This window comes from Thamnophis sirtalis, unplaced genomic scaffold, assembly GCF_051295495.1.
Source record: "Thamnophis sirtalis isolate CommonGarterSnake01/CBP01778 unplaced genomic scaffold, rThaSir2_p1.2 scaffold_3, whole genome shotgun sequence".
In the NCBI taxonomy this organism is placed as follows: Eukaryota; Metazoa; Chordata; class Lepidosauria; order Squamata; family Natricidae; genus Thamnophis; species Thamnophis sirtalis.
The window spans coordinates 172,990,735-173,017,202 of NW_028261383.1; the positions used below are offsets into that span (position 1 = coordinate 172,990,735).

General features: G+C 44.9%; 2 protein-coding genes across 3 annotated transcripts in view; one reads left to right on the forward strand and one right to left on the reverse strand.

The window, feature by feature from the left end:
• The window catches only part of KEAP1 (kelch like ECH associated protein 1), a 28,768-nt gene extending 15,162 nt beyond the window's left edge, over nucleotides 1–13,606 (forward strand). For both annotated transcript variants that reach the window (XM_087710966.1, XM_087710967.1), the window contains exons 3-6: nucleotides 4,969–5,654; nucleotides 7,285–7,490; nucleotides 9,848–10,024; nucleotides 12,897–13,606. In XM_087710966.1, coding sequence (XP_087567092.1) covers nucleotides 4,969–5,654; nucleotides 7,285–7,490; nucleotides 9,848–10,024; nucleotides 12,897–13,063 — 1,236 coding nt within the window. In that variant the 3' untranslated portion in view covers nucleotides 13,064–13,606. The remainder of the gene's footprint in view (nucleotides 1–4,968; nucleotides 5,655–7,284; nucleotides 7,491–9,847; nucleotides 10,025–12,896) is intronic.
• Nucleotides 13,607–14,726: 1,120 nt separating this feature from the next.
• SPC24 (SPC24 component of NDC80 kinetochore complex) lies at nucleotides 14,727–25,215 on the reverse strand. Its single transcript, XM_087707931.1, is given in 6 exon segments — nucleotides 14,727–15,417; nucleotides 16,460–16,536; nucleotides 17,869–18,007; nucleotides 19,369–19,536; nucleotides 22,635–22,863; nucleotides 24,826–25,215. Coding segments are annotated over 5 exon segments (663 nt in total). The 5' UTR covers nucleotides 22,807–22,863; nucleotides 24,826–25,215; the 3' UTR covers nucleotides 14,727–15,310.
• Nucleotides 25,216–26,468: the final 1,253 nt, after the last annotated feature.

Genomic DNA, 26,468 nt, shown 5'->3' on the forward strand with positions numbered 1-26,468 from the left:
CATATCTAGCACTCTTCCTTCCTCCCCCCCCCCCCCAAACATCTTCCATATCAGAGGTTGGACATAGAAAGAGCATAATAGACCCAAAGTCACCAAGTGAACTTCCATGGCTGAGTGGGGTCAAGAACCTGAACCTCTCTGTTCCTAGCAGATCCCTTAGCCACTAAACTTGCCCATCACAGTATTTCAATCATCTGGCTAAACAGTGCAAAATAGAAATCGGGAGACTGTCAACCTGAGACTCTGCAGGGAAGTGGGTGTTTTTCTTGTCCTTACGAAAAAATCGGTGCGTAGGCTTTGTGTCAAGGTAGTAGTGCTGCTCCACGTTTATTCAATATCTTCCCTCTTCTTTTTTTATTTCATCACCTTCAGGAGAGAAGTTGGCAGTCTTGTTGCTAAGATCCCTACAATAACTAGCCTATAAATATATATTTTTTGCTTGCTTCCTTCTTAAATTATAAAAGTAAATGCTAATCTCTATTTTTGGGGGGTGGGGGGGAGAATTGAGAATACTGTGGACTGTTAGGAGAGGTCTGGCTTCCTCTTTTTCCATTGCATTTTCCAGCCCTTTCGGAAGCCTAGAGGAAGCAGGGGAGGGATCGTGAATTAGCTGTTTCTGTGCCAGATCTGTCACTCCCTGCTGACCCAGCACAAACTAACATGGATTGGCAAAGGACCCTGGCATTGCTTTCTCCCTGCTCCAGTAAGCCCCTTTGATTTCTATGCTGAATGCACCAGAAAGAGTTTTGTCATCAGACACCAATAAAGCTTTTGCTTTGTGTGGGTTAGTGAAAGCCCATCGAGAAGGGCTGACCAAGGAGAACAGGACTCCTAATTTTGCAGCCCAAGTAGAACAGGACTCCTAATTTTGCAGCCCAAGTAGAACAGGACTCCTAATTTTGCAGCCCAAGTGGAACAGGACTCCTAATTTTGCAGCCCAAATAGAACAGGACTCCTAATTTTGCAGCCCAAGTAGAACAGGACTCCTAATTTTGCAGCCCAAATAGAACAGGACTCCTAATTTTGCAGCCCAAATAGAACAGGATTCCTAATTTTGCAGCCCAAATAGAACAGGACTCCTAATTTTGCAGCCCAAATAGAACAGGACTCCTAATTTTGCAGCCCAAATAGAACAGGACTCCTAATTTTGCAGCCCAAGGGGAACAGGACTCCTAATTTGGCAGCCCAAGTGGAACAGGACTCCTAATTTTGCAGCCCAAGTGGAACAGGACTCCTAATTTTGCAGCCCAAGTAGAACAGGACTTCTAATTTTGCAGCCCATCTGCCTTCCTTGGCTTTCCTTCATTGTCAACCCCAAAACTGAGTGATTGGCTAAGGGAGGGACAGGCTGTGGTTACTGTCCTTCATCTCTCTGCGCATCCTTTGTTTTTGCACACTAACCTGGTTAGAATTCATGATTGCTGTTGGCAAAAGACTTAAAGGCCAAACTACAGCAGGGACATTGGAAGAAATAATCAGAATACCCAGGCACACTATACGGTTTTTATGGTTCCACCACAAATCCGCGAAGCCCTTATCTGCGGAGACATAAGCGCGAAGACTAATTCGCGCCGTTCAAAGCGCTAAGGAAAAACGCGACCCTACCGCGATGACATAATCGCGGAGGGCAAATCCGCGCATTCCCAAGCACTCAGTACCCTAAACCTAACCCTAAAACAAACCCTAAAACAAACCCCTAAACCTAATCCTAACCCTTACCTTAATGGAAATCGGCTTTCTGCCGCGGCGCTGTTTTAAAGCGCCCTTCTGTTGCCGCGCTGTTGTCGCGGCGGTGATGACGCGCGATGATGACGTCGCGGCTTTAGCGACGCGCTTATGTCTCCGCGGATAAGGGCTTCGCGGTTTTGTCGTGCCACGGGTTTTTATGTGCGCAAAGCATTAGAAATGAAACAAAATATGATGGTTGATTTGGGGGGTATTTTGTGTTGGACAATTGTGCAGTTTACAATGCTTTTGGGCAGTTGTACAGTGAACAAGCCACATTTGGGTTTAGGTTAATATAAACATTCAACCTTTGTGACAAAGATGGAGCATTTGCTGCTGGGAGTCAGGGGTTAAAATGTAATGACAAGCTAAACCTCCCACAGGGAAACCTTTTGTCAGAAGCAAAGTTAACTCAATACCTGGATTTTTATAAGGAAACAACTGTTTTCCTGTTTCTTCATCCTAGGAGACCATTAAGAGAACTTGTCATCTGACATCCGTTTTGTATCTGATGAAGCCTAATCTGTAGCTTCCAGCTTCAGAACATAAGATAAGGGCTTCATCAGATACAAACTCTTGAAAAGGTGGCTTGAATCCCTCATTTGAATCCCCTGCCAATCTATAGCAATAGCAATAGCAGTTAGACTTATATACCGCTTCATAGGGCTTTCAGCCCTCTCTAAGCGGTTTACAGAGTCAGCAAATTGCCCCCAACAACAATCCGGGTCCTCATTTTACCCACCTCGGAAGGATGGAAGGCTGAGTCAACCTTGAGCCTGGTGAGATTTGAACTGCTGAACTGCAGTCAGCTGAAGTAGCCTGCAGTGCTGCATTTAACCACTGCGCCACCTCGGCTCTGATTTTCCATGTTTCCCGAGGAAGAATTCTTCTAAAAACTGGAAACTTGCCTGCTTTATTAAACTTCATTTGATTTGCTAATGATATTGCCTCAAATGTATTTTGCAATCGGCATTAAAAAATGCACACTGTTTCCATTCATCAGTGGATGAGCCTGGTGGTTTATTTGTAATCCTTGCGTTCGTACCAAGAACCACATTCCAAGCTGTAGGAATTTTTATTGTCTTCCTGCTGCTGGTTTAAACTGTCATCCAGGAAAGTCATTTCCTTGATTCGCCTGTCGTGTGTTCCCAAGGGACACATGCACATGAACACATATAGACGCAGGTACACCACACAATAGCACATATGGGGAGGGAATGATGGAAAGAAATGAGGTGTGACATTAAAATACAAAGAAATGGAGAGAAACATTAGAAAGTACCTGTTGTGTCTATCATAAAAATGCCTTTTTCAAACCTGATATTTTTTTTTTCTGCGTTTCTTATTTCTACTGTGCTGCATTTATCCTACAAGGTGAACATGAGTCTTACTCGTGTTTTACAGATATCCAGAGTCTTGTCCATGGATTGTCACTTGCCCTACCAAATTACAGTTTAATATTCCTGACAGGCTGAGCTGAATTTAAAAAAAAAACCTGTTTTGCTCCTCAGAGATGATCTGCTTTCCTTGGAGAATCACATCTGATAAATTAAGTTTAGAAGGTGCTGTGTGGGAGGAAAAATATACAGGGTGGTTATTTCAGCCAGTTGTGAACAATAGTATAGGAATCCACCCGTTCTCGTTTTAGGATTTTTGTTATTGTAGAAGTTATGAGTCCAAAACCTTTGATCTAGGCCAGTGTTTCTCAACCTTGGCAACTTGAAGATGTCTGGACTTCAACTCCCAGAATTCCCCAGCCAGCGAATGCTGGCTGGGGAATTCTGGGAGTTGAAGTCCAGACATCTTCAAGTTGCCAAGGTTGAGAAACACTGATCTAGGCAACAACCCTTTATGACGATCAACATAAAAATCTACAGATTCTAGAATGCTGCTAGATCATCATTTCATACTGATAATTTCAGAGGCTAAAAAATTCTACTTTTTTCCAAAACTTTTATGTTCTTTAAACTTAGGAGCCTTTATTGTTGATTCTGGCCGAAGATGAACCTGGTTTTAAGAAATCTGTTTGGATTTCAAGTTTTGACCATGGTGCTGGTCAGATATTCTCAGTGGTGTGTTTCAAACATTTTCTAGAACCTCTTCTGTAGGTGTGGCCTGCTTTTGTGGGAGTGGCTTGCCGGCCATGTGACCGGGTGGGGGTGGCTTGCTGGCCATGTGACTGGGTGGGAGTGGCTTGCCAGCCATGTGACTGTGTGAGCGTGGCCAACTTGTAAAATGTGGTGAAACTCACTTAACAACGCTCTTGCTTAGCAACCAAAATGTTGGCTCAGAAACTCTGGCATTTGAAGCACGCAAGTCTTAAAGCTGTCAAGTTACAAGACCCTCGCACCCCTAACCCTTTAGAAAAAAAAACCCAGGGGTGTTCAAACTTGAAAGCTTTAAGACTTGTGGACTTCAACTCCCAGAATTCATCCTCTCGCTCTTCATCTTGATGATGTGCGGATGGGCGAGGGGGAGGGAGCTGGAACCGGTTCTAAACGGCATTGCAGATTTGTGGAACCTCTTCTATAGAAGAGGTTAGAACTGGCAGGAACCCAACCCTGGATATTCTGTTGGACCTTATTTTTAATTCCTCTGCTTCTTTATCTCACCTGCTAGTGCTAGAAAAGCAGTTGCCAGTTGCTTTCTTTTCTGTGAGCAGATCTCTGCAGGCAAGTGGTTTCCCTACGTGTGACATTTCAGCAACCATCCAGCGATCTATGCAGAAAGAGTCCTAGATCTCTTCTAGAGCAGATTTGGGCTTGCTTTTGATGAGCAGATCTTCCATCCGGTGTTGCCATCAATGGGAGGGGAAGCCACCCTTCCAAACTTCTCTGGTTTTGCTCACGGTCTCTCTCTCCTGCCAATTACCTCCCAAAGACCGATTAGATCCCACAGGTTAGGTCTCCTCCGGATTCCATCTGCCAGCCAATGTTGGCTGGCGACTCCCCGGGGGAGAGCCTTCTCTGTCGCAGCTCCAGCCCTCTGGAACGATCTCCCCGTGGAGATCCGGACCCTTACTACCCTCCCGGCCTTCCGCAAAGCCGTTAAGTCCTGGCTGCTCCAGCAGGCCGGGGGAGCTCTCGAAATATCCAGCCCCTCGGAAATTGTGACTGTTGTATATTTTAATATGTTGTTTGTGTATTATTCCCCCCTCCCTTGTTTTATTGTAAGCCGCCCGGAGTCCTTCGGGAGTGGGCGGCATACAAATCAATAAAACTCTAAACTCTACTTCTCCGGTAGGTCTCAAAACAGGAGGAGTTCTTCAACCTATCACATTGCCAGCTGGTGACCCTGATCAGCCGGGACGAGCTGAATGTGCGCTGTGAGTCGGAAGTCTTCCATGCTTGCATTAACTGGGTGAAATATGACTGCGAGAACCGGCGGCTCTACGTCCAGGCCTTGCTGAAAGCTGTGCGCTGCCATTCCCTCACACCACACTTTCTCCAAATGCAGCTGCAGAAGTGCGAGATCCTCAAGTCGGACTCCCGCTGCAAGGACTACTTGGCCAAGATCTTCCAGGATCTCACCCTGCACAAGCCCACCAACGACATGCCCTGCCGCGCGCCCAAGGTGGGCCAGCTGATCTACACGGCGGGCGGCTACTTCCGCCACTCCCTGAGCTACCTGGAGGCTTACAATCCTTCTGACGGCTCCTGGATCCGGCTGGCTGACTTGGAGGTGCCTCGCAGCGGCTTGGCGGGCTGCGTCGTCGGCGGGCTGTTCTACGCGGTGGGGGGGAGGAACAACTCCCCCGATGGCAACATGGACTCGGATGCCATTGACTGCTATAACCCCATGACCAATCGGTGGTCTCCCTGTGCCCCTATGAGTGTGGCCCGCAACCGAATTGGGGTGGGAGTCATCGATGGTATGATCTACGCGGTGGGCGGCTCATTCGGGAGCACTCATCACAACAGCGTGGAGAGGTAAGGGAAGAAGAAGCGTTGAAATAATCCAGCCCTCTCAAATACGGCTTGTACCTTCTGCCCTCCCTTGCTGATGGAGCCGAGGTGGCGCAATGGTTAAATGCAGCACTGCAGGCTACTTCAGCTGACTGCAGTTCTGCAGTTCGGCTGTTCAAATCTCACCGGCTCAAGGTTGACTCAGCCTTCCATCCTTCCGAGGTGGGTAAAATGAGGACCCGGATTGTTGTTGGGGGCGATATGCTGACTCTGTAAACCGCTTAGAGGGGGCTGAAAGCCCTATGAAGCGGTATATAAGTCCAACTATTGCTATTGCTATTACCAAATGCAAAATGGTCTTAAAAGGCTCGAGAGTCCTGGGCATTGTTTTTTAACTCTGGTAAATGGTGTGGCTTTTTGAAGATTTCTCCTGTTATTGTTTTTTAAATGACCTTTTTATTCAGGCCTGACATGAATAGGCTTAAGCTGGTTTATGAGAGAAGGGGGTTTATGAGTGCCTGCACAACGTGATTGGATAGCTTGGGCTGTTCCCCTGTGGAGGGAGAGAGATGGCTGCTGACTTTCCCATCAGCCTAGCAATAGCAGTTAGACTTATATACGGCTTCATAGGGCTTTCAGCCCTCTCTAAGCGGTTTACAGAGTCAGCATATAACCCCCACAGTCTGGGTCCTCATTTCACCCACCTCGGAAGGATGGAAGGCTGAGTCAACCCTGAGCCAGTGAGATTTGAACCGCTGAACTGCAGATAACAGTCAGCTGAAGTGGTCTGCAGTATTGCACTCTACCCACTGCGTCACCTCGGCTCTTAGTAATATCAGAATGAGGCCTTTTTGGCAAAGGTAACCAGGGACACCTGGATTTTTTTCTCATGTACTTAGAAGTGTTGATAAAGGAAGAAAATGCATAGAACAGTTAATGGTACAGATCAGCGGTGGGTTTCAAAAATTGTTCGAATCTACTCTGTGGGTGTGGCCTCCTTTGTGGGAGTGGCTTGCCACCCATGTGACCGGATATGAAGATGCCGACGACACTTGTCAGAACCACCTTAAATTGCATCACACACAGCACTGGCATGCATAAGAATAGGATGCAAACTTGTTTTCTAAAAGGCATCTTTGGTTTGCGTTAAAACCACTTCAACACACGCAATGTTCTGATTGCACCACAAACGCAGTAGTCATCCTTACCTTTCACAGAGGCACTGAGTTTTATAAATAGGAGCATGATAGTGTAGAATAATCATATCCAAGGACCAGTGGTGGGTCTCAAAAAAGTTTGGAACCTCTTCTGTAGGTGTGGCCTGCTTTCCGGGTCCACTGGTGGAACCTCTTCTAACTGGTTCGGTAGATTTGATGAACCGGTTCTACCGAATAGGTGTGAACTGGTAGGAACCCACCTCTGGTACAGATGGGGAAAAGATGGAGTATTTTGGAGAGCCTCTAAAATGGTGGTAGAGAGGCCTAAAGGAAATCCCATCATGCTTCATCTCCTTCCTGGTTTCATCCTTCATCCAGCTTTCTCCCTTCTCCAGCGCTGCCCAGTAAATTAGCAACTGTCAATTAACATCCTCGTTCAAACAACATCGACAGCAGAAACAAGTACCCGATGTAGCATCTCTTTTTTTTCCTTGCAGGTACGAGCCGGAGCGTGATGAATGGCAGTCAGTGGCTCCTATGCTGACACGGCGGATTGGGGTGGGCGTGGCTGTGCTGAACCGCCTTCTGTATGCCGTGGGGGGCTATGACGGCACGAACCGCCACAACACTGCCGAATGCTACTACCCAGAGCGGGATGAATGGGAGATGCTTGCATCAATGAAAACTATTCGGAGTGGAGCAGGTAATGCCCAGCAGCAGGAATTGAATTGAATTGAATTGATTTCTATGCCGCCCAATCCCGAAGGACTCCAGGAGGCTTACAGAAATGAAAAGAAATTAAAAGAACTTAAAAACAATAGGACACACGAAGTTAAAAAGAAAGACAACAAACAATCAGAAGGCCTGCCGGAAAAGCCAGGTTTTAATAGCTTTACGGAAGGCCATGAGAGTGGGGAGGGCCCGGATCTCAGGGGGCAGCTCGTTCCATAGGGCCGGAGCAGCAACAGAGAAGGCCCTACTCCTAGGCGCCGCCAGCCAGCATTGTCCCGCTGAAGGCACCCGGAGAAGGCCCATCCTGTGCGATCTTATCGGTCTAAGGGAGGTATGTGGCAGAAGACGGTCTCGTAGGTACCCAGGTCCTAGGCCATGTAGGGCTTTAAAGGTGATAACCAGCACCTTGAATCGTGCTCGGAGACCAATGGGCAGCCAGTGCAGCTCGCGGAGGATAGGTGTGATGTGGGTGTACCTTGGTACACCCAGTATCGCTCGCGCGGCTGCATTTTGGACTAGTTGCAGTCTCTGAACACTTTTCAAGGGCAGCCCCAAGTAGAGCGCATTACAGTAATCCAGTCTTGAGATGACGAGGGCGTGAGTGACTGTCTGAAGTGCCTCCCGGTCCAAATAGGGCCGCAATTGGTGCACCAGGCGAACCTGGGCAAAGGCCCCCCTGGTCACAGCCGACAGGTGGTGTTCCAAGGTCAGCTGCGGGTCCAGGAGGACCCCCAAATTGCGAACCCTCTCTGAGGGGGGCAAGTTTTCTCCCCCCAGGATTAAGGACGGACTAGATGGACTGTCCTTAGGGGGCAACATCCACAGCCATTGGCAACATCCACAGCCAGGAACTCCATACTTGGGACTACAGATGTCAGATTCCTGCAATATCACCTGGGAAGGTTGAACCTGATAATCTTGAGGAAATCCAAGCCAGAATTCCTGGTTCAATGAGCTGCAGTGGGCTTGACTCTCCTGAAAGTTGCTAGAGAATAGGCAGCAAGCTCCTGACTTTGGTGAGATGGGGAGAAATTAGCTGCCAACCTAAGTGCCTGGATCATAATCACGTGACCACAAGGGTTTTGCAATAGGCACAATCTTCACACCTCCATTTAGAGCCGAGGTGGCGCAGTGGTTAAATGCAGCACTGCAGGCCACTTCAGCTGACTGCTAGTTCTGCAGTTCGGCGGTTCAAATCTCACCGGCTCAGGGTTGACTCAGCCTCCCATCCTTCCGAGGTGGGTAAAATGAGGACCCGGATTGTTGTTGGGGGCGATATGCTGACTCTGTAAACCGCTTAGAGAGGGCTGAAAGCCCTATGAAGCGGTATATAAGTCTAACTGCTATTGCTATTGCTATTTTTCAGCGCCACTATAACTTTGAATGAGCTCTGGATGAATGGATATAAGCTAAGGTTTACCTGTAATACAATAAACTGGATTATGTGATGCGCTGCTTCACACCCTAACTGATGATAGTTGTCCAATTTAGTTTTACACTGGAGTTCTGAATCGAAATTGACAAGAACTAGAGGCTGATTTTGGTTGCAGCAAGAGTAAGGACGTCATGCCTGCTAATTACTGCCAATTACCTCCAATAGACCGATTAGATCCCACAGATTAGGCCTCCTCCGAATTCCATCCGCCAGCCAGTGTCGACTGGCGACTACCCGGAGGAGAGCCTTCTCTGTGGCTGCTCCGACCCTCTGGAACGAACTCCCCGTGGAGATTCGAACCCTCACCACCCTCCAGGCCTTCCGCAAAGCCCTTAAAACCTGGCTGTTCCGACAGGCCTGGGGCTAAAGAGCTGTTGCCCCCGTCTCGAATGGTATGACTGTTGTGTATTTTAAATTATGTATCATTTTTGTGTCGTTTTAATTTTCTGTTTTGTATCCCCCTTCCCTGGTTGAGTTGTGAGCCGCCCTGAGTCCCCTTCGGGGGAAAAGGGCGGCATATAAATAAAATCAACATTCAACAACATTCAACATAATTCCGCCGTATTCATATGCTTCGGGAGATTTCCCTACATTGAAAGAGCAATGTAGCTGTTTCCTTTGCTGCTTCTGTTTGATGCCAAAAAAAATGGACATTCTAGGTCCAAGAATAACACTTGCCTTCTACTTGAGAAATATTGCCCAGGGTAGATAGAAAAGATCTCCAGGCTTTGCTAAAAGGCCCTCCAGGCATTGTTAAACTCTTAACCTAGCCCTAAATGCAATAGGCCTTCCGCTGCAAATTAAGTTTGCAAGAGATCCTGATCCCGAGAATGTGTTATCCCGAGTGTTGGAATAAGTCACGCCTGTCTTAATGCTGTTCTTTCCCAATGTAGGAGTTTGTGCCCTGAATAACTGCATATATGCCATGGGGGGTTACGATGGAACAAACCAGCTGAACAGTGTGGAGCGCTATGATGTGGAGGTGGGCACCTGGTCCTTCGTTGCGCCCATGAAGCACCGTCGGAGTGCCCTCGGGGTCACTGTGTATCAAGGCAAGATCTACGTTCTAGGTACGTTGGCCAAGGACTATAAGCAAGTACTTCTTGGCTGGATGTGGGAAAGTACAGACCGCAGTCACACAAGGTTTCCACCACAAAACCGCGCCCGACTAAACCACGTCGCTGACGTCATCAACAGGGCGACAACAGCGCGGAGACAGAAGCACGCTGTAAACCCTAAACCTAAAATTAACCCCTAAACCTAATCCCCCTAAACCTAATCCTAAACCTAACCCTTAACCTAAACCTAACCCTCAACCTAACCCTCAACCTAAACCTAACCCTAATCCTTAACCTAACTCTAAATCTAACCCTAACCCTTAACCTAACCCTAAACCTAACCCTTACCTTAAGTTGAATCGGCTTGCTTTCAAAGCGCTATTTAAAGCGCCCTTCTTTCTCCGCGCTGGCTGTTGTCGCCCTGTTGATGACGTCAGCGACGCGGTTTAATCGGGCGCGGCTTAGTCGAGCGCGGTTTTGACGGGTCACCGTCCCACAAGCTATGGGCATTTCAGTCCAGGGGTGGCTTAACTCACTTCATTAATGGGGTGGAAACAAAAGCCATATTTTATTTGCTAATAATCTATTCTTGCACATACTTACTTGGATGGCTTAGTGAACTCTTGAGTACATTATAGTGAGACTGATTGAAATCAGTGATGCAAATGTGTGTAGAAATGTTTACTTATTAGTGTGCACACACTATCTCCAAATAGCAATTTTGGTAAGATTCCCCCATGTGTTGAAGTGTTTCCATCTGCTGAAACACTGGGCTCTTGGAAATCTTGTTCAAAAAACCAAGGACACACAACATAATTATAATTCAGGATCGTTTATATTCTTATTTGTACGATGCCAGCAAAGTTTTGCCCCATTTAGCATGGTAAATAGATGTCACCTTTCAGAACACACAATGGATGTAGCAAAGCAACGGGATTCAGAATGCGGCTGCGCGGGCGATATTGGGTGTGCCGAGGTACACCCATGTTAAACCTGTCCTCCGCGAGCTGTACTGGCTACCAATTAGTCTCCGGACTCAATTCAAGGTGTTGGTTATTACCTTTAAAGCCCTACATGGCTTAGGGCCAGGATACCTTCGAGACCGCCTGCTGATACATACCTCCTAGCGGCCAGTAAGATCTCACAGATTGGGCCTCCTTCAGATGCCGTCAGCCAGACAGTGTCAGCTGGCGGACTCTCGGAGGAGAGCCTTCTGTGGCTGCTCCGACACTCTGGAACCAGCTTCCCCCGGAAATCCAGACCATACCCACTCTCATGGCCTTCAGGAAAGCCTTAAAAACTTGGCTGTTCCAGCAGGTCTGGGGCTGTTGACCTCACTGTTGAGGTCCAGCCCCGACTAGAATGAATGTGTGAGGGGTGTTTGTTGTTTTTAAATTGTTTTTTATTGTTATGTGTTTTTTAAAATACTTTTTTGTAAGCCGCCCGGAGTCCTTTGGGATTGGGCGGCATATAAATATATTTAATAAATAAATTTATGCTAGCAAGAGGCAGAAGTTTCCCAGCGAGAAGTCTTAACATGCTAATGATGGCTAAGACCCTTCTACCCTCTTTTCCTTGTTGCCGAGATTCCACATGGCTGGCTGTTATCTTTTGCCAAACGGAGCCACTTCCTTCCCAGGGAATTAGAGCTGTACTCTGAGTACAAAGCTGTCCTACATTGTCGGAAGACAAGGCTTTTGGGGGTGTTGCTTCTGATTCAGCTGAGTTCGTAATTCGTAATTTAATAAATTTATATGCCGCCCAATCCCGTAGGACCCCGGGCGGCTTACAAATACAACGATAAAACAAAAATTTTAAAAAAAATAGGGGAAAGACGAGAACAAATTTAAAAAGAACACACCATACACTCAACTTAGCTGGGGGCTATAGCAATAGCAGTTAGACTTATATACCGCTTCATAGGGCTTTCAGCCCTCTCTAAGCGGTTTACAGAGTCAGCATATCGCCCCCACAGTCTGGGTCCTCATTTCACCCACCTCGGAAGGATGGAAGGCTGAGTCAACCTTGAGCCGGTGAGATTAGAACCGCTGAACTGCAGATAGCAGTCAGCTGAAGTGGCCTGCAGTACTGCACCCTAACCACTCCGCCACCTCAGCTCTAGATAGATAGATAAATAAGAGATTGGATGGATGGATGGATGGATGGATGGATGGATAGACAGACAGACGGATATAGATAGATAGATAGATAGATAGATAGATAGATAGATAGATAGATAGATAGATAGATAGATAGATAGATGATAGATAGATAGATAGATATGGATGGATGGATGGATGGATGGATGGATAGATAGCAATAGCAGTTAGACTTATATACCGCTTCATAGGGCTTTCAGCCCTCTCTAAGCGGTTTACAGAGTCAGCATATCGCCCCCTACAGTCTGGGTCCTCATTTCACCCACCTCGGAAGGATGGAAGGCTGAGTCAACCTTGAGCCGGTGAGATTTGAACCGCTGAACTGCAGATAGCAGTCAGCTGAAGTGGCCTGCAGTACTGCACCCTAACCACTGCGCCACCTCGGCTCTTGCCTCCCAGTGATTCATTCATGGGTCAACAGCCCCAGGCCTGCCGGAACAGCCAGGTTTTGGTGGCTTTTTGGAAGGCCGAGAGAGTGGGGAGGGTCCGGATCTCTGCGGGTAGATCGTTCCACAGGGCCGGAGCAGCTACAGAAAAGGCTCTCGCCCGAGGGGTCGCCAGCCGGTATTGTCCGGTCGACGGCACCCGGAGGAGGCCCAGCCTGTGAGTTCTTATCGGCCGTTGGGAGGTACGCGGCAGGAGGTGGTCTCGCAGAGTTCAGTCAAGGGGCCTTCAAAGTAGCCTCTGGGCCTCTCTTGGTTTAATTGCTGATTGTTTTCCTGCAGGTGGCTATGATGGACAAACGTTTCTGGACAGCGTGGAATGTTACGACTCCGCCACAGATACTTGGACCGAAGTAACTTGTATGACATCAGGCCGCAGCGGGGTTGGCGTTGCCATTACTATGGAGCCGTGCTGCAAGCAAACCGAGCAGCAGAAATGCCATTGTTAACGGTAAACGTGGAATGTGCTCCACTTCCCTTCAAAAACGGAAGGAGGGGGGAAAAAAGCGAATTGCGGAAGATTCTCAGTATTATCAAATACCTGCTGCCAAGTCGTATTCTGCCGGAATAAAGGAAAAGTGCCAAAAAGATGAGGAAACGCTTTAAATCCCGTTTGAACCGGCCTCGAGGCATCGATGAAGAACAGCTCCGTGCTTTACGAGGGTAGCTAAAGTAAATCTGCGGTTGCCTCTTCACGCTGCGCCTGTCAGTTTGGGATAGATGCGCCAGGGAAGAAGGATTCGTCCCCGGGACAACTTACAGGAGAGCTCGAATCACACTGGCTGTCTCTTTTCTGGCCCCTGGCAGTGAACGGACCTTCAGGAAATGACTTCCAAATCAGGATGGGTGGAAGTATTTTGTATATAGTGCAGCCCTGAGCCCTCCTTAGAAATGTGTATCATTCGTAGTTTGGTGACCAGTCCAAGGTTAATTTTTTTTGCTTGTCAAGTTTCGTCCAGACGCAGGTGAGGAAAGGGGAAAAGGTTATGGGGCACTCTGTGCATTCAGAATACTGTGCATTCAGAAAGTATCCAGACCACCTTCATTTTTGTCAATTTGTGTTATGCTGCAGCCCGATTCTACAGGAGCCGAGGTGGCGCAGTGGTTAAATGCAGCACTGCAGGCTACTTCAGCTGACTGCAGTTCGGCTGTCCAAATCTCACCGGCTCAGGGTTGACTCAGCCTTCCATCCTTCCGAGGTGGGTGAAATGAGGACCCGGATTGTTGTTGGGGGCGATATGCTGACTCTGTAAACCGCTTAGAGAGGGCTGAAAGCCCTATGAAGCGGTATATAAGTCTAACTGCTATGGCTATTGCTAATATCACCGGCTCAAGGTTGACTCAGCCTTCCATCCTTCCGAGGTGGGTAAAACGAGGACCCGGATTGTTGTTGGGGGCGATATGCCGACTCTGTAAACCGCTTAGAGAGGGCTGAAAGCCCTACGAAGCGGTATATAAGTCTAACTGCTATGGCTATTGCTAATATCACCGGCTCAGGGTTGACTCAGCCTTCCATCCTTCCGAGGTGGGTAAAATGAGGACCCGGATTGTTGTTGGGGGCGATATGCCGACTCTGTAAAACCGCTTAGAGAGGGCTGAAAGCCCTATGAAGCGGTATATAAGTCTAACTGCTATTGCTACAGTTGTTGAAAAAAAAAATTCTCATTAATCTACACTCAGGATCCCATAATGAGAAAGTGAAAAACAATTTTAAAATGTTAAAAAGAGAAAAACTGAAACATCACATTGGCAGAAGTATTCAGACCCTTTACTCAATTACTTTTATTGAAGCACCTTTGGCAACGATTACAGCCTCGTCTTTTGGGGTGTGATGTAACAAGGTTTCCACACCTGGAATTGGGAGATTTCCTGCCTTTCTTCCTTCCTTCAGGTTCAGTCAGGTTGGATGGCGACCATTAGTGGACAGCCATTTTGGGGTCTCCCCAGAGATGTTCAATAGGATTCAAGGGTCTGAATACGTATGCCAGTGGTTCCCAAACTTGGCAACTTTAAGACTTGTGGACTTCAACTCCCAGAATTCTCCAGCCAGCTCTGCTGGCTGGAGAATTCTGGGAGTTGAAGTCCACAAGTCTTAAAAGTTGCCAAGTTTGGGAACCACTGACGTATGCCAATGAAATATTTCAGCTTTTCTCTTTTAATAAATGTCATTTCTAAAATTCTTTTTTCACTTTGTCCTTATAGGGTACGGAGTATAGATTAATGAGAAAAATAAGTTTCAACGACTATATAAACAGGCTGCAGCGTAACAACATTCACAAACAATGAAGTGAGGGAGGGGAGGGGGTCTGAATACTTTCTGAATGCACCGTAACACTGATCACTACAACTTGAAAACCTCAGGTGGGACCTTTGCCTATGCTGCTTTTCTATTACCCCCACAAGGAAGGGCTTGTCCAGATGGCTACCTGTGTTTTTTTTTCCCCCTTACCTGTGGGTGGTATGCAGTATCCTCTTAGGAAACTGGTTTTAAAGTTCTTCTTCTCACATGAATAAAACACTTTTTTGTGATTAGTAATGATGTTTTATTTTGCTTCGGTCTCTTGTTATTCCACCAGTGCTCTTCAGAATACTGTTCGGCCAAAAAAAAAGCGTAACAGAATGAGCCACTGAAATATATATTTTGCTCCTAGGGAATATCTACTACATTATCTCCTGCTTGCCAAAAGCTTCTTTATTCACCACGATGTGTTCACCATGTTCCAGAGGTAATCGCTGATGAAGCAGGGAGAATGTTGGCTACTGTCGAGGTTGATAGATTGAGCGATATCTGGTCCGTAATGGGCTGAGAACAAAGAAAATAGTTAAGGAAAAAGTTGCCTTGAGTTCTTCCCCGATCCAACCCCTGGCCCAGTTGCATGGAATGGAACACATCAGGCTCCACAACCAAGAAAGACACGTTGAGGTTCTTCTAAGCCAGGGGGCTCAAACCTGAGTCATCACGTGATTTATCGGGACCTTCTCTTCCCCCCCCCCCCCCAGCTAAACCTTGCGTGACACATCCAGATCATGGTGTCAGGTTCCAAGTAATACAGCTTTCATAAATTGAACTTTGATGCTTGCACACCTGCTTGACATGTGGGTCCTGAGCAGTGGTGGGTTTCAAAAATTGTCCGAACCTACTCTGTGGGTGTGGCCTCCTTTGTGGGAGTGGCTTGCCGCCCATGTGACCGGATGGGAGTGGCTTGCCGCCTATGTGACCGGATATGAAGATGCCGACGACACTTGTCAGACCCACCTAAAATTACCCCACACACAGCACCGGCATGCATAAGGATATGATGTAAACTTGGTTTTTAAAAGGTATCTTTGGTTTGCGTTAAAACAACTTCAACACACGCAATGTTCTGATTGCACCACAAACGCAGTAGTCATCCTTACCTTTCACAGAGGCTCTGAGTTTTATAAATAGGAGCATGATAGTGTAGAATAATCATCTCCAAGGACCAGTGGTGGGTTTCAAAAATTTTTGGAACCTCTTCTGTAGGTGTGGCCTGCTTTCCGGGTCCACTGGTGGGACCTCTTCTAACCGGTTCGGTAGATTTGACGAAACCGGTTCTACCGAATAGGAGCGAACTGGTAGGAACCCACCTCTGGTCCAGAGTTTGAAAGCCCTATTCTAAGCAAGTTTCCTTTATGTTCCTCACCTATAGAAGAAATCTTTCCAAACTAAAGCAAACTATTTGCAGCATAAACCATAAACTCTGGCATCTATTAGGGAAGGAGCCATCTTCACTCTCTCCATCTCGCCCTCAAACTATTGTGTCTGTGCTTCTGTGGAATACACTCCCCGCTTTCCCGGAAACCCAGACATCAGAGAAGGATACTTCCTTTGATCAGAGGTGGCTCACAAGAATAGTCCCAGTCGATCCTGCAGATCTGATAATAAAGATGTACGAGATACCTGGCGGATAATAACAAAAGCATGAGTGGCTTGTTCTGGGGCAGATTCTATCAACATCTACAACAGCTGAAGTCTCTCCATAGGCTATGTTAGCTAATGATTCACAGGCCTTGGGTCAAACGAATCTGGAAAATGCAAAAGCGAGGAAAAGCTGTCTCTGCGGTGATTTCCTGGAGTTCTGCTTTCCTTTCTGTTTTGTTTTTTAAATGAAATTTTTTTTAAAGGCTTTTACAAATATTTACCTCCCCCCCCCCCCCCCGACTTCCCAGAACCAATACAGGGTATAAATCTTTAACAAAGATGTTCTAAAATAAACTTTAAAAAGTTAGTATCCTCTTTCATTTGAGCTTTAACTCCTCTTTTGTTAGGCTAACTCTAAACAGATTATATCATTCCTTGTTTCTTCAGCCATAAACTATCTGGAATTTCTTAGTCTCGTATTTATTTTGAATATAGTCAATCCATCTTCTCCACTCCAGTTTATATCTCTCATTTGAGTGGTCCTTGAGATATGCTGATATTTTAGCCATCTCTGCTAAGTTTGTGACTTTTAATGTCCATTCTTGAATAGTAGGCAAATCTTCCTTCTTCCAGTATTACACCACCAGCAGTCTTGCTGCCGTTATTAAATACAAAATCAAGTTAGTCTCTATAACAGTACAATAAGTAGTTATAACCAACAGGAATAACTCAGGGGTAAACTTTATCCTTTTTTAAAGAACATTTTGCATAATCCACCGTATTTTTATCCAAAATGCTTTAACCTTTTTACAAGTCCACCATATATGGTAATATGTAGCATCAACTTTCCTTTTTGTTCAAAGCAGGATAGTCAATATCGATTCCCAAAGTAGTGTTTATTAAATTATCTTCATAAAATAAATGCTTGAAAGCTGATGAATATAATCAGAGGTTTCATGAAGGGGTTGTTGAACGGGTTTGGGGATTAAAAACCTTTTTTTTCCCCATTGTCCCATTTTAAAAACCAAAAAAAGCATGAAAGAGTTCCAAGTATATTGCATGCGTTAACTAGTTACGATTGTCCACAAACGTATATTTTTTTACTAAAGTTCATAACTTCAAAGCAAGATTGTCAAACTACCTGTGTTCCCTTGTTAAAAGGAAATTTGGTGGGGGGGGGAGAGGAAAATAACATACATTAGCGTAGCTTTTTTATGGTTTGATCGTTTTAATAATTTAGAATGCTTATATGGCTGTCCAACTCAAATTACGCGCATAAAGGAAATAGATAACCAAGATAGAAGCGGAGTGGCCTAGTCTTGTAAGTCACCTTTTGCAAATGAAAGAGATTGGGTAAGATTTTTTACTCACTTAGCTGACATCGATCTGTCGGCTTCTTCGGCTGCTTTCTGCTGCTGCTGTCTGCTTTCTTCTCTCAAAGTTTCCAGCTGTTTTCTTAATTCAGTATATTGTGTGAGTGAAGGAATCCAAGTGAAACCTTAACAACTGCCTGACTCCCCATTTAACTTCATAAGAGAGAGTGAAATCATCTTAACTCAAAATAGAAAAATGTGGGTTAGACAGCATCACCACCAGATAGATTCGTAACTGGCTGCCGACCACATTCAACGTGTAGTCCTCAATGGAATTGCACCTACATGAAGGGAGCGGGGTGCCCAGGGCTCTATTTTAGGCCCAGTACCCTTTAACATCTTTATCAATGATTTGGATGAGGAGATAGAGAGCCGAGGTGGCACAGTGGTTAGAGTGCAGCACTGCAGGCTACTTCAGCTGACTGCAGTTCTGCAGTTCGGCGGTTCAAATCTCACCGGCTCAAGGTTGACTCAGCCTTCCATCCTTCCGAGGTGGGTGAAATGAGGACCCGGATTGTTGTTGGGGGCGATATGCTGACTCTGCAAACCGCTTAGAGAGGGCTGGAAGCCCCATGAAGCGGTATATAAGTCTAACTGCTATTGCTATAGATAGGGAACTCTTCAAATTTGCAGGCGACACCAAGCTAGCAGGAATAGCCAACACTCCAGAAGATAGGTTTAAGATAAAGGATCTTGACAGACTTCAACATTGGGCTCTCTAACAAAATGAAATTCAATGGTGAAAAAACCTTGCTCAACAGTGGTGACTGTGAAAGGGATCTTGGAGTCCTAGTGGACAATCACTTAAATAGGAGCCAGCAGTGTGCAGCAGATGCCAAAAAAACCCACACAGTTCTAGGCTGCATAAACAGAGGGATAGAATCAAGATCACATGAAGTGTTAATACCACTTTATAATGCCTTGGTAAGGCCACATTTTGAATATTGCATCCAATTTTGGTCGCCCCGATGTAAAAAAAGATGTTGAGACTTTAGAAAGAGTGCAGATAAGAGAAACAAGGAAACAATCCTCTGGGATTGGGTGGCATATCAATTTATTAAATTTAAACTTAGGGGATTTGAAGATAAAACATGAAGATTGTTTGCAGGAACTGGATATGTCTGCTCTTATGAAAAGAAGGACTAGGGGAGACATGGTAGCAGTGTTCCGATATCTCAGGGGTTGCTACAAAGAAGAGGGAGTCAAACTATTCTCCAAGGCACCTGAGGGTAGAACAAGAAGCAATGGGTAGAAACTAATCAAGGAGAGAAGCAACTTAGAAGTAAGGAGAAATTTCCTGACAGTTAGAACAATTAATCAATGGAACAACTTCCCCCCCAGAAGTTGTAAATGCTCCAACACTGGAAATTTTAAAGATGAGATTAGATAACCATTTGTCTGAAGTGGTGTAGGGTTTCCTGCCTAAGCAGGGGGTTGGACTAGAAGGCCTCCAAGGTCCCTTCCAATTCTGTTATTCTATTCTATTCTAACTCCTCACCAGAAGCCAACATGAAAGGATATTTAGTGTTGATCCTCAATTTTTCATCCTTTTCGTTTGTCTGAAGCAATTCTTGTTCAATTTTCTGCAGCTTTCGGATGCTCGCCTTCAATTCCTCTTCCCTGTCAGAAAGTCTCTGTGCAACTTTCTCCTCAGTAATCATGAGCTCTACAGTGAAAGCAGAATGCAGTATATATATATACAGTTAAAATATAGCTGATTGGCTGGTCAGCATTAGTTTTCTTTCTCATCATCTATTAAAATACTCAACAAATTTCTACAAATTGTCTCATCAGACTGGACCTTATTTTAATTGCAGCCAATGATTTTTGAAATACTTTATCGGTTCTCTTCAATTCGATGATCTCTAAACATACTAAAATTTCTCATAATCCTTGCTAGTGTAGCAACAATTCATTAATTTGACAACCCTAGTTTAAGGGAAATAATCCATAAAATATACAACAGGGCTGTGCAGTTTGCACCACACACAAACCATTCTCCTTAAAGAATAGTTGGTTTCAAACGACCCATATCCCAGCTGAAATATATCGGCTTGATTTATGTGACAAAATGGGTCTTACTTGTTTACAATGGAAATTAAAATGCAGATTTCTGGCGTGAGGGAATAGTAAAAAAAAAAAACACACACACAACCCAAAGTGGATAATTTCTTTGGTGGTAACGTTTGCGGTGATGATAATGGAAATGGGGAAAGAAATGAAAAACGAAAAGGACGTGATAAATGAATTACTATTATTATTTGGTGGTTATTCATTGGTTATTCAGCTGCATAATTGATATATTAGGAGGCTCCCTGGTGCTTCCTATAGACATCAATGGCTGGCTTCTCTGCTCTTTTATCAGATGGAGATCAGTAGCAGTTCAGAATGGGAAGGAAAGGCATGGGGAAACCAGTTAAATAAATGCCGAGAGCTGCAAAATTGGTAATGGTGGAATCATGATTATCTTTTTTCTGAATAAACCAGGGCAATATTTATTTATTTATTATTTATTTATTTATTTATTTATTTATTTATTTGTTTATTTGTTTATTTATTTATTTATTTATTAGGCTTATATACCGCTTCATAGGGCTTTCAGCCCTCTCTAAGCAAAATTTCTACAAATCTTTTAGCAAATTGAGTCAGCAACTTGCCCCCACAGTCTGGGTCCTCATTTCACCCACCTCGGAAGGATGGAAGGCTGAGTCGACCTTGAGCCGGTGAGATTTGAACCGCTGAACTGCAGATATGCACCAATCCTGCACTATTTGCCCCATAATATCTGTCAGGGATGTTCCTACAGGTTTTGATAAATTGAATTAGGGAATGACCAAAACTTTCCAACTTTTTCCCTGCCAAACTCTGACCATTTCAAAACAGTAGAATTTCCAAAACTACAATTTGATTCATGTTTGAAACAACGTATTTTCTCCACTGGGTACACAGCCATAATCCAAATTCAGTGGGCTACAGTAAAGAACTGGAATACTAAAGAAAAGTCAAATAAGCAGCTCTAGATCAATTTAGCCTTTGAGTGTAGCAATGTGAGAAGGGGTAAGCTGTGGCCCTTTGGTTTACTTTAAATCCTCTCCCATGCTCAGTTTTAACTCTTTGACTTGAAGAATTCTTAGTAAACTTTAAAAAATCTAGAAGTAAATCTTTTTAATCTAGTAATATATAATTCATATATGTTATATTTTAATTATATATGTGACTGCATACATATATCAAAGACTGTTCTATTGTCAACATACGAGGCTTCACGGGCACTGTTTCCCAAAGTACCGTATTTTTCGGAGTATAAGACGCACCTTTTCCCCTCAAAAAAGAGGCTGAAAATATGGGTGTGTCTTATACACTGAATAAAGCATTTTTTTGCCTCCCGAAACCAAAATGGCTGTGCATAGCCTTTAGGGGACTTTCAGAGTGCTCCTGGGGGCTGGGGAGGACAAAAATGAGCGAAAAATGGACCGTTTCTTGCTCAATTTTGCCCCCACCCCCAGGAACACTCTATAAGCCTCCTAAATGCTATGCATGCCCCCCTTTTTTTGACAAAAACCGGAGCCATTTTCATGAAAAACAGCCCATTTTTGGGAGGTCTGCAGAGTGCAAAACGTTTTTTTAAAATTTGCCTCTTCAAAATCTTGGTGCGTCTTATACACCAAAAAAATATGGTAGTATAAAATTTAATTTGACCTCTGATCATCCCTGGAGGTTCTTAAGAAGCAACTGGACAGTCACTTGTCTGAAACAGTATAGGGTCTCCTGCTTGAGCAGGTGGCTGGAAGAAGACCTCCAAGTTCCCTTCCAGTTCTATTCTGATTAATTTGACCTTTATTATAACAAAATTTTGCAAATCACAATATATTTTAAAACAATAAATTTTAAGCAGGATCTCTTCCTCTCTTTCTCTATGTATGCGTTTGTGTATAAAACCAGCGGCTTGTCATTGGTCGCACTGATTATTACTGTCAGAATAATTTAAGATGAGCACAGAACCAGAAAATTGATCTGTGATCCTTAATTACAGTGGTATATTTTATTTTATTTAAATGCCATCGAAGATCACACAGCTTTACAGTGACGTTGGACTTAAAATCTTTACTGTTTTGTCAGTCTATTGCGATGATCCTCACTTTACTTCCATTTTTAAAAAAGAACTGCTTCATGCTAAATAATTCCTTACTTTTTAAAAATGCCACACAATTTACTTGGAAGCTAGCCAAGCCCTATGGTATTGGACCTGGGTACTTGAGAGACCGCCTGCTGCCAATTACCTCCCATAGACCCGTTAGATCGCACAGGGTCGGCCTCCTCTGGGTTCCATCTACCAGCCAATGCCATCTGGCTATTACCCGGGGGAGGGCCTTCTCTGTGGCAGCTCCGGCCCTTTGGAATGAACTCCCCGCGGAGATTCGGACCCTCACCTCTCTCCAGGCCTTCTGGAAAGCCGTCAAAACCTGGCTGTGCCGGCAGGCCTGGGGTTGATGAGTTCCCCTCCCCTCTCGACTTGTATGGCTGTATGACTCTTGTGTATTTTAATTACGTGTATTGTGTTTGTATCCCCTTTTCCCCTTTCAAGTTGTTTGCCGCCCTGAGTTCCTCCCGGAGAAGGGCGGCATACAAATAAACTAAATCTAATCTAATCTAATCTGATCTGATCAAATTTTCAGTGGTTAAGTTTAAATTTTCCTCCTTAAATGACAAAAGTTCCAACAAAGTCTTGACTGCAGTGTTAAGTCAGGAGAAGCCAGAAAGTACCTTTGATCAGCTGTTCTGTGGTCTTCTGGGTATTCAAGAGTTGGTCAATCATTTTATCCTGTTGGGAGAGATTGTGCTTCAGCATGTCCACTGCCTTGCCTTCCGTCAGAAGTTTAAGCAGCTCCCTTCTCATTTTTTCCATATCTTCAATTCGTTCACTGGCAGCAGCCATTGCAAAGTGCTAAGAGAAGAACCCTGGCGTCTCCGGGAATCTTAGTCAGGCGTGGTTCTTTAGGAAGGAAAAGTGAATATTTACAAAGTTGATACCCGAAGCCCAGTAGAGACACAGAGACCACGAGCCCTTTATTACAAATGGCAATCCTTTATTTCAGAAAGTTGTCCGTTAGAGTTACTTAAGTTAATCATTTGTTTTCGTGACTTTGCTCTGGATTTTTTGTTTGTAAAACAAAGTTATAAACACATTTTTTTTCTGATCCACTCTCAGGTTTATCCCTTTTTTTGGTCTATATTTTATGTTTTCCAAGGAAATATGCTCACTGTAAGTTTAGGATAGTATAATGGTTAAGATGCTGAATAGCTTTTCTGTGTCCTCCAGTTTCTTCACTGATGGAAACTCACTGGGTGACTTTGGCCCACCATTCTGTCTACCTACCTACCTACCTACCTACCTACCTACCTACCTACCTACCTCAAAAGATCGCTGTGCTCAATAACTGGAGAATAGGATGCTGTTCGGACCTCCTCCTCCGTCCACTAACGAAAGCCGAGACAAGCTTAACTGGAATGTACTTTAATAGCAAGAAATCAAAACCTCGGTGGCTGAAAGCCAAGCAAACAAACAAACAGATAAGGACCTTGGCAGCAACTCAGACAAACCTTGGCAGCAATCCAGCCTGCCAAGTTAGTTACAACAGTTCTCTTTAGTCAATGCGTTGACTTCTGCAAGAGGGGCGTGTGCACAAGCAGTCTTTTTTATAGCCTGGAGAGGAGCCTAATGACCACCAGCTGAGTGCAATTACCTCCTGTAACTGCGTAATTGTTCCTTACACCTATTAGCTCTCCATTGTCAGGCATCCAAGAACAACTCCCTTGTCTTCTCCCCACTGCTCCAATGCATGAGGTCAGGATCACACTCCCTTGTCTCCTGCCCACTAGTCCAAGGCTCAGGCGCCACCTGGTGGCCAACCAGCCTCTCTGCACCCTGCTCGGAATCGGAACCCTGTCCAGGGTCCTCCACGTCCTCCAGAGCCGACTCAAAGGGCCCCTCGCTGTCGGGAGTCTGGTGGCAGCTCCAACGGCTCCTGCTGGGCCACAACGGGATGCTATGTACACCTTTTCCTCTTTGGAACAAAAAATGGGATATACAGACAGCCCTTGACTTACAACCACTGTTTGAAATTAGAAGAGCACTGAAAAAAGTGACATGACCATTTTTTCACTTATCGACCAATTACAGCGTCCCCTTAGTCAGGTGATCAAAACTTGGATGCTCAGCATCCAAATGATGCATTTAGGAGAGTTGCAGTGTTTCAGGATCACGCGATCACCTTTTGTGACCTTTCGACAACCAGAGTCAAAGGGGAAGCCAGATTCACTTAGCCACGATGTTACTAATGGAATAAAAAGAGCCGAGGTGGCGCAGTGGTTAGAGTGCAGTACTGCAGCCACTTCAGCTGACTGTTATCTGCAGTTTGGCGGTTCAAATCTCACCGGCTCAAGGTTGACTCAGCCTTCCATCCTTCCGAGGTGGGTAAAATGAGGACCCGGATTGTTGTTGGGAGCGATATGCTGACTCTGTAAACCGCTTAGAGACGGCTGCAAGCCCTATGAAGCAGTATATAAGTCTAACTGCTATTGCTATTGCTAATTGCAGTGATCCACTTAACAACTGTCTTGCTTAGGGACAGAAATTTTGGGCTCAACTGTAAGTAAAGGAATACCTTTAAAGGGCCAGCAGGACTGCTGGTTCTGCAGAAAAAGTGGGATATATGAACTAACCACACAAAACAAGCAAGTTTATATACAAAATTGCACAAGCCAACCAGGCGAGGGAGCTCCTTATCGGCATGCACTTCCAATGCAGCGCTAAAGCTGAATTTGGGGCAATTCATACAAGCTCCAGAGCGGCAGTTCCCCTCTCCCGGGCTTCGAAAGCGTGTACGTGAGAATGCATATATCGTGCAACCCAGCCCACCTCCGCCCACTCGAGCGGAAGCCCTTCGCTCCTTACCCAACGCCGCCGACCGAGCCGAATTCAATCCTGGCGCCCTTAAACCTATTCGGAATACGCCGCTCTCATTGGTCGCCGTTCAAGACCCGCAGGGGCCTGATTGGTCACCTGCATCACGTGCCCCGCCCATGGACGCGTTCAAAAATCCTGTCCCGCATGCGCAGTCTTCCGCCACTGTTCTTCCAGGCTTCCCAAGAGCTAGGAAAGTTGAAGAGGTGCGCGGTGCTGCCATTTTTTTCTCTACGCTCCCATTTGAATACGGAGGGGATTTCCTCACGCTATGAGGACGTAGTTCATCTTCGGTAGAGACTATAACAGTCTTAATCTTGAAAAGGAGCAAAGCTTATAGCGATTTTCATTTTTTCTCCCGCCGAATTGTGCCCATTGGACGTTGTCATAACTTCCGCCTCCTAACAGTATCATCCAGGCATCTGCTTAACGACTTTTCCCCCCGCCCATTTTGTTTTGTACGCATGCGCCTGCTAGTCTCCTCTTCCCCGCTCAGCAAATGGGTCATTTTGAAAGGAAGTGGGGAAAGGGTGCGCTGTCGTTTAACAGACGGCAGAGGGCGCCACTTCGCCTCACGGATCTGCTGTCTAAGAAGCTTAAAAGAGCACTTTAAAAGATATAGTGAAAAACTGATACATCTATGAATTGAATACTTTAGTGTTTTTTTTTAAAGGATAGGGATAACAATGATTTTATGTATACTTGATGGAGGATTGGTGGTATAATGTATAACCCTATGAATATATTACAACGATATCTTGTTGATAATTTTAATAAGGGAATAATTAAAAATTGGTATATATATGTAGTGACTATTTAGAATATTTTGTTGAAAAATGAAGGAATAAGATTTCGGTTTGAATGTATGATGTACAAGGATAATAATGAACATAAGCATACCCGATAGTTGATTGGTGGAATTCTGCACAATTGAAAATAGTGACATACAAATATAAATGGTTGGTAAAAAAAAAAAAAGAGTTATTCTCCCATGCATTTTCCAGAGTAATGTGCCATTTTATGCTACAATCCATTCAAGTCCTATATGGCAACTCCAAGCAAAAGACACTTGGTGGTTACCCCCAAAAAAGCTAATAATATAAAAACCAGAGAGGAGGATTTCATACCTTCCCCTCCCCTCCCCAATATTTTCCCAGCCACATTAAAGAATATGAGCTTTAGCAAAGGATCTTCAGAGGCAGACTGAAGTTTTAAAAAAAAGCTATCAAGGCTTTTTAAAGTTCAACTCCGTCTTTGGAGGCTTGAAGTGAAGAAAGAGTTCTTTTCACGGTGTGATTTCATTGGCTTATTGAATGCTTAGAGATGTTCTGGGTTATCAGCAGCAAAACATTTTTCTAAAGGGCAACTGTCAAGAATGGGATGATCACTCCCCTGTACTTTTTGAATGTCATTTCCTTCTGATTTCGTGGAGATTTGCCAAAGCCACAAAGTAGGGTGAGAACAAGGGTCAGTGAAATTCAACAGTAGCAAAGCAAAGTCATTTAAAATCCAAAAGGAAAGGGAGAAGTATATGATGACAGAGAGGGAGGAACAGAAAAGGAAGAAAGATATGAGGCCAAAGAGTAGGAAGAGTTCAGCAATATTTTTGTCAGAGGAGGAGGTAAGGCAGAAAA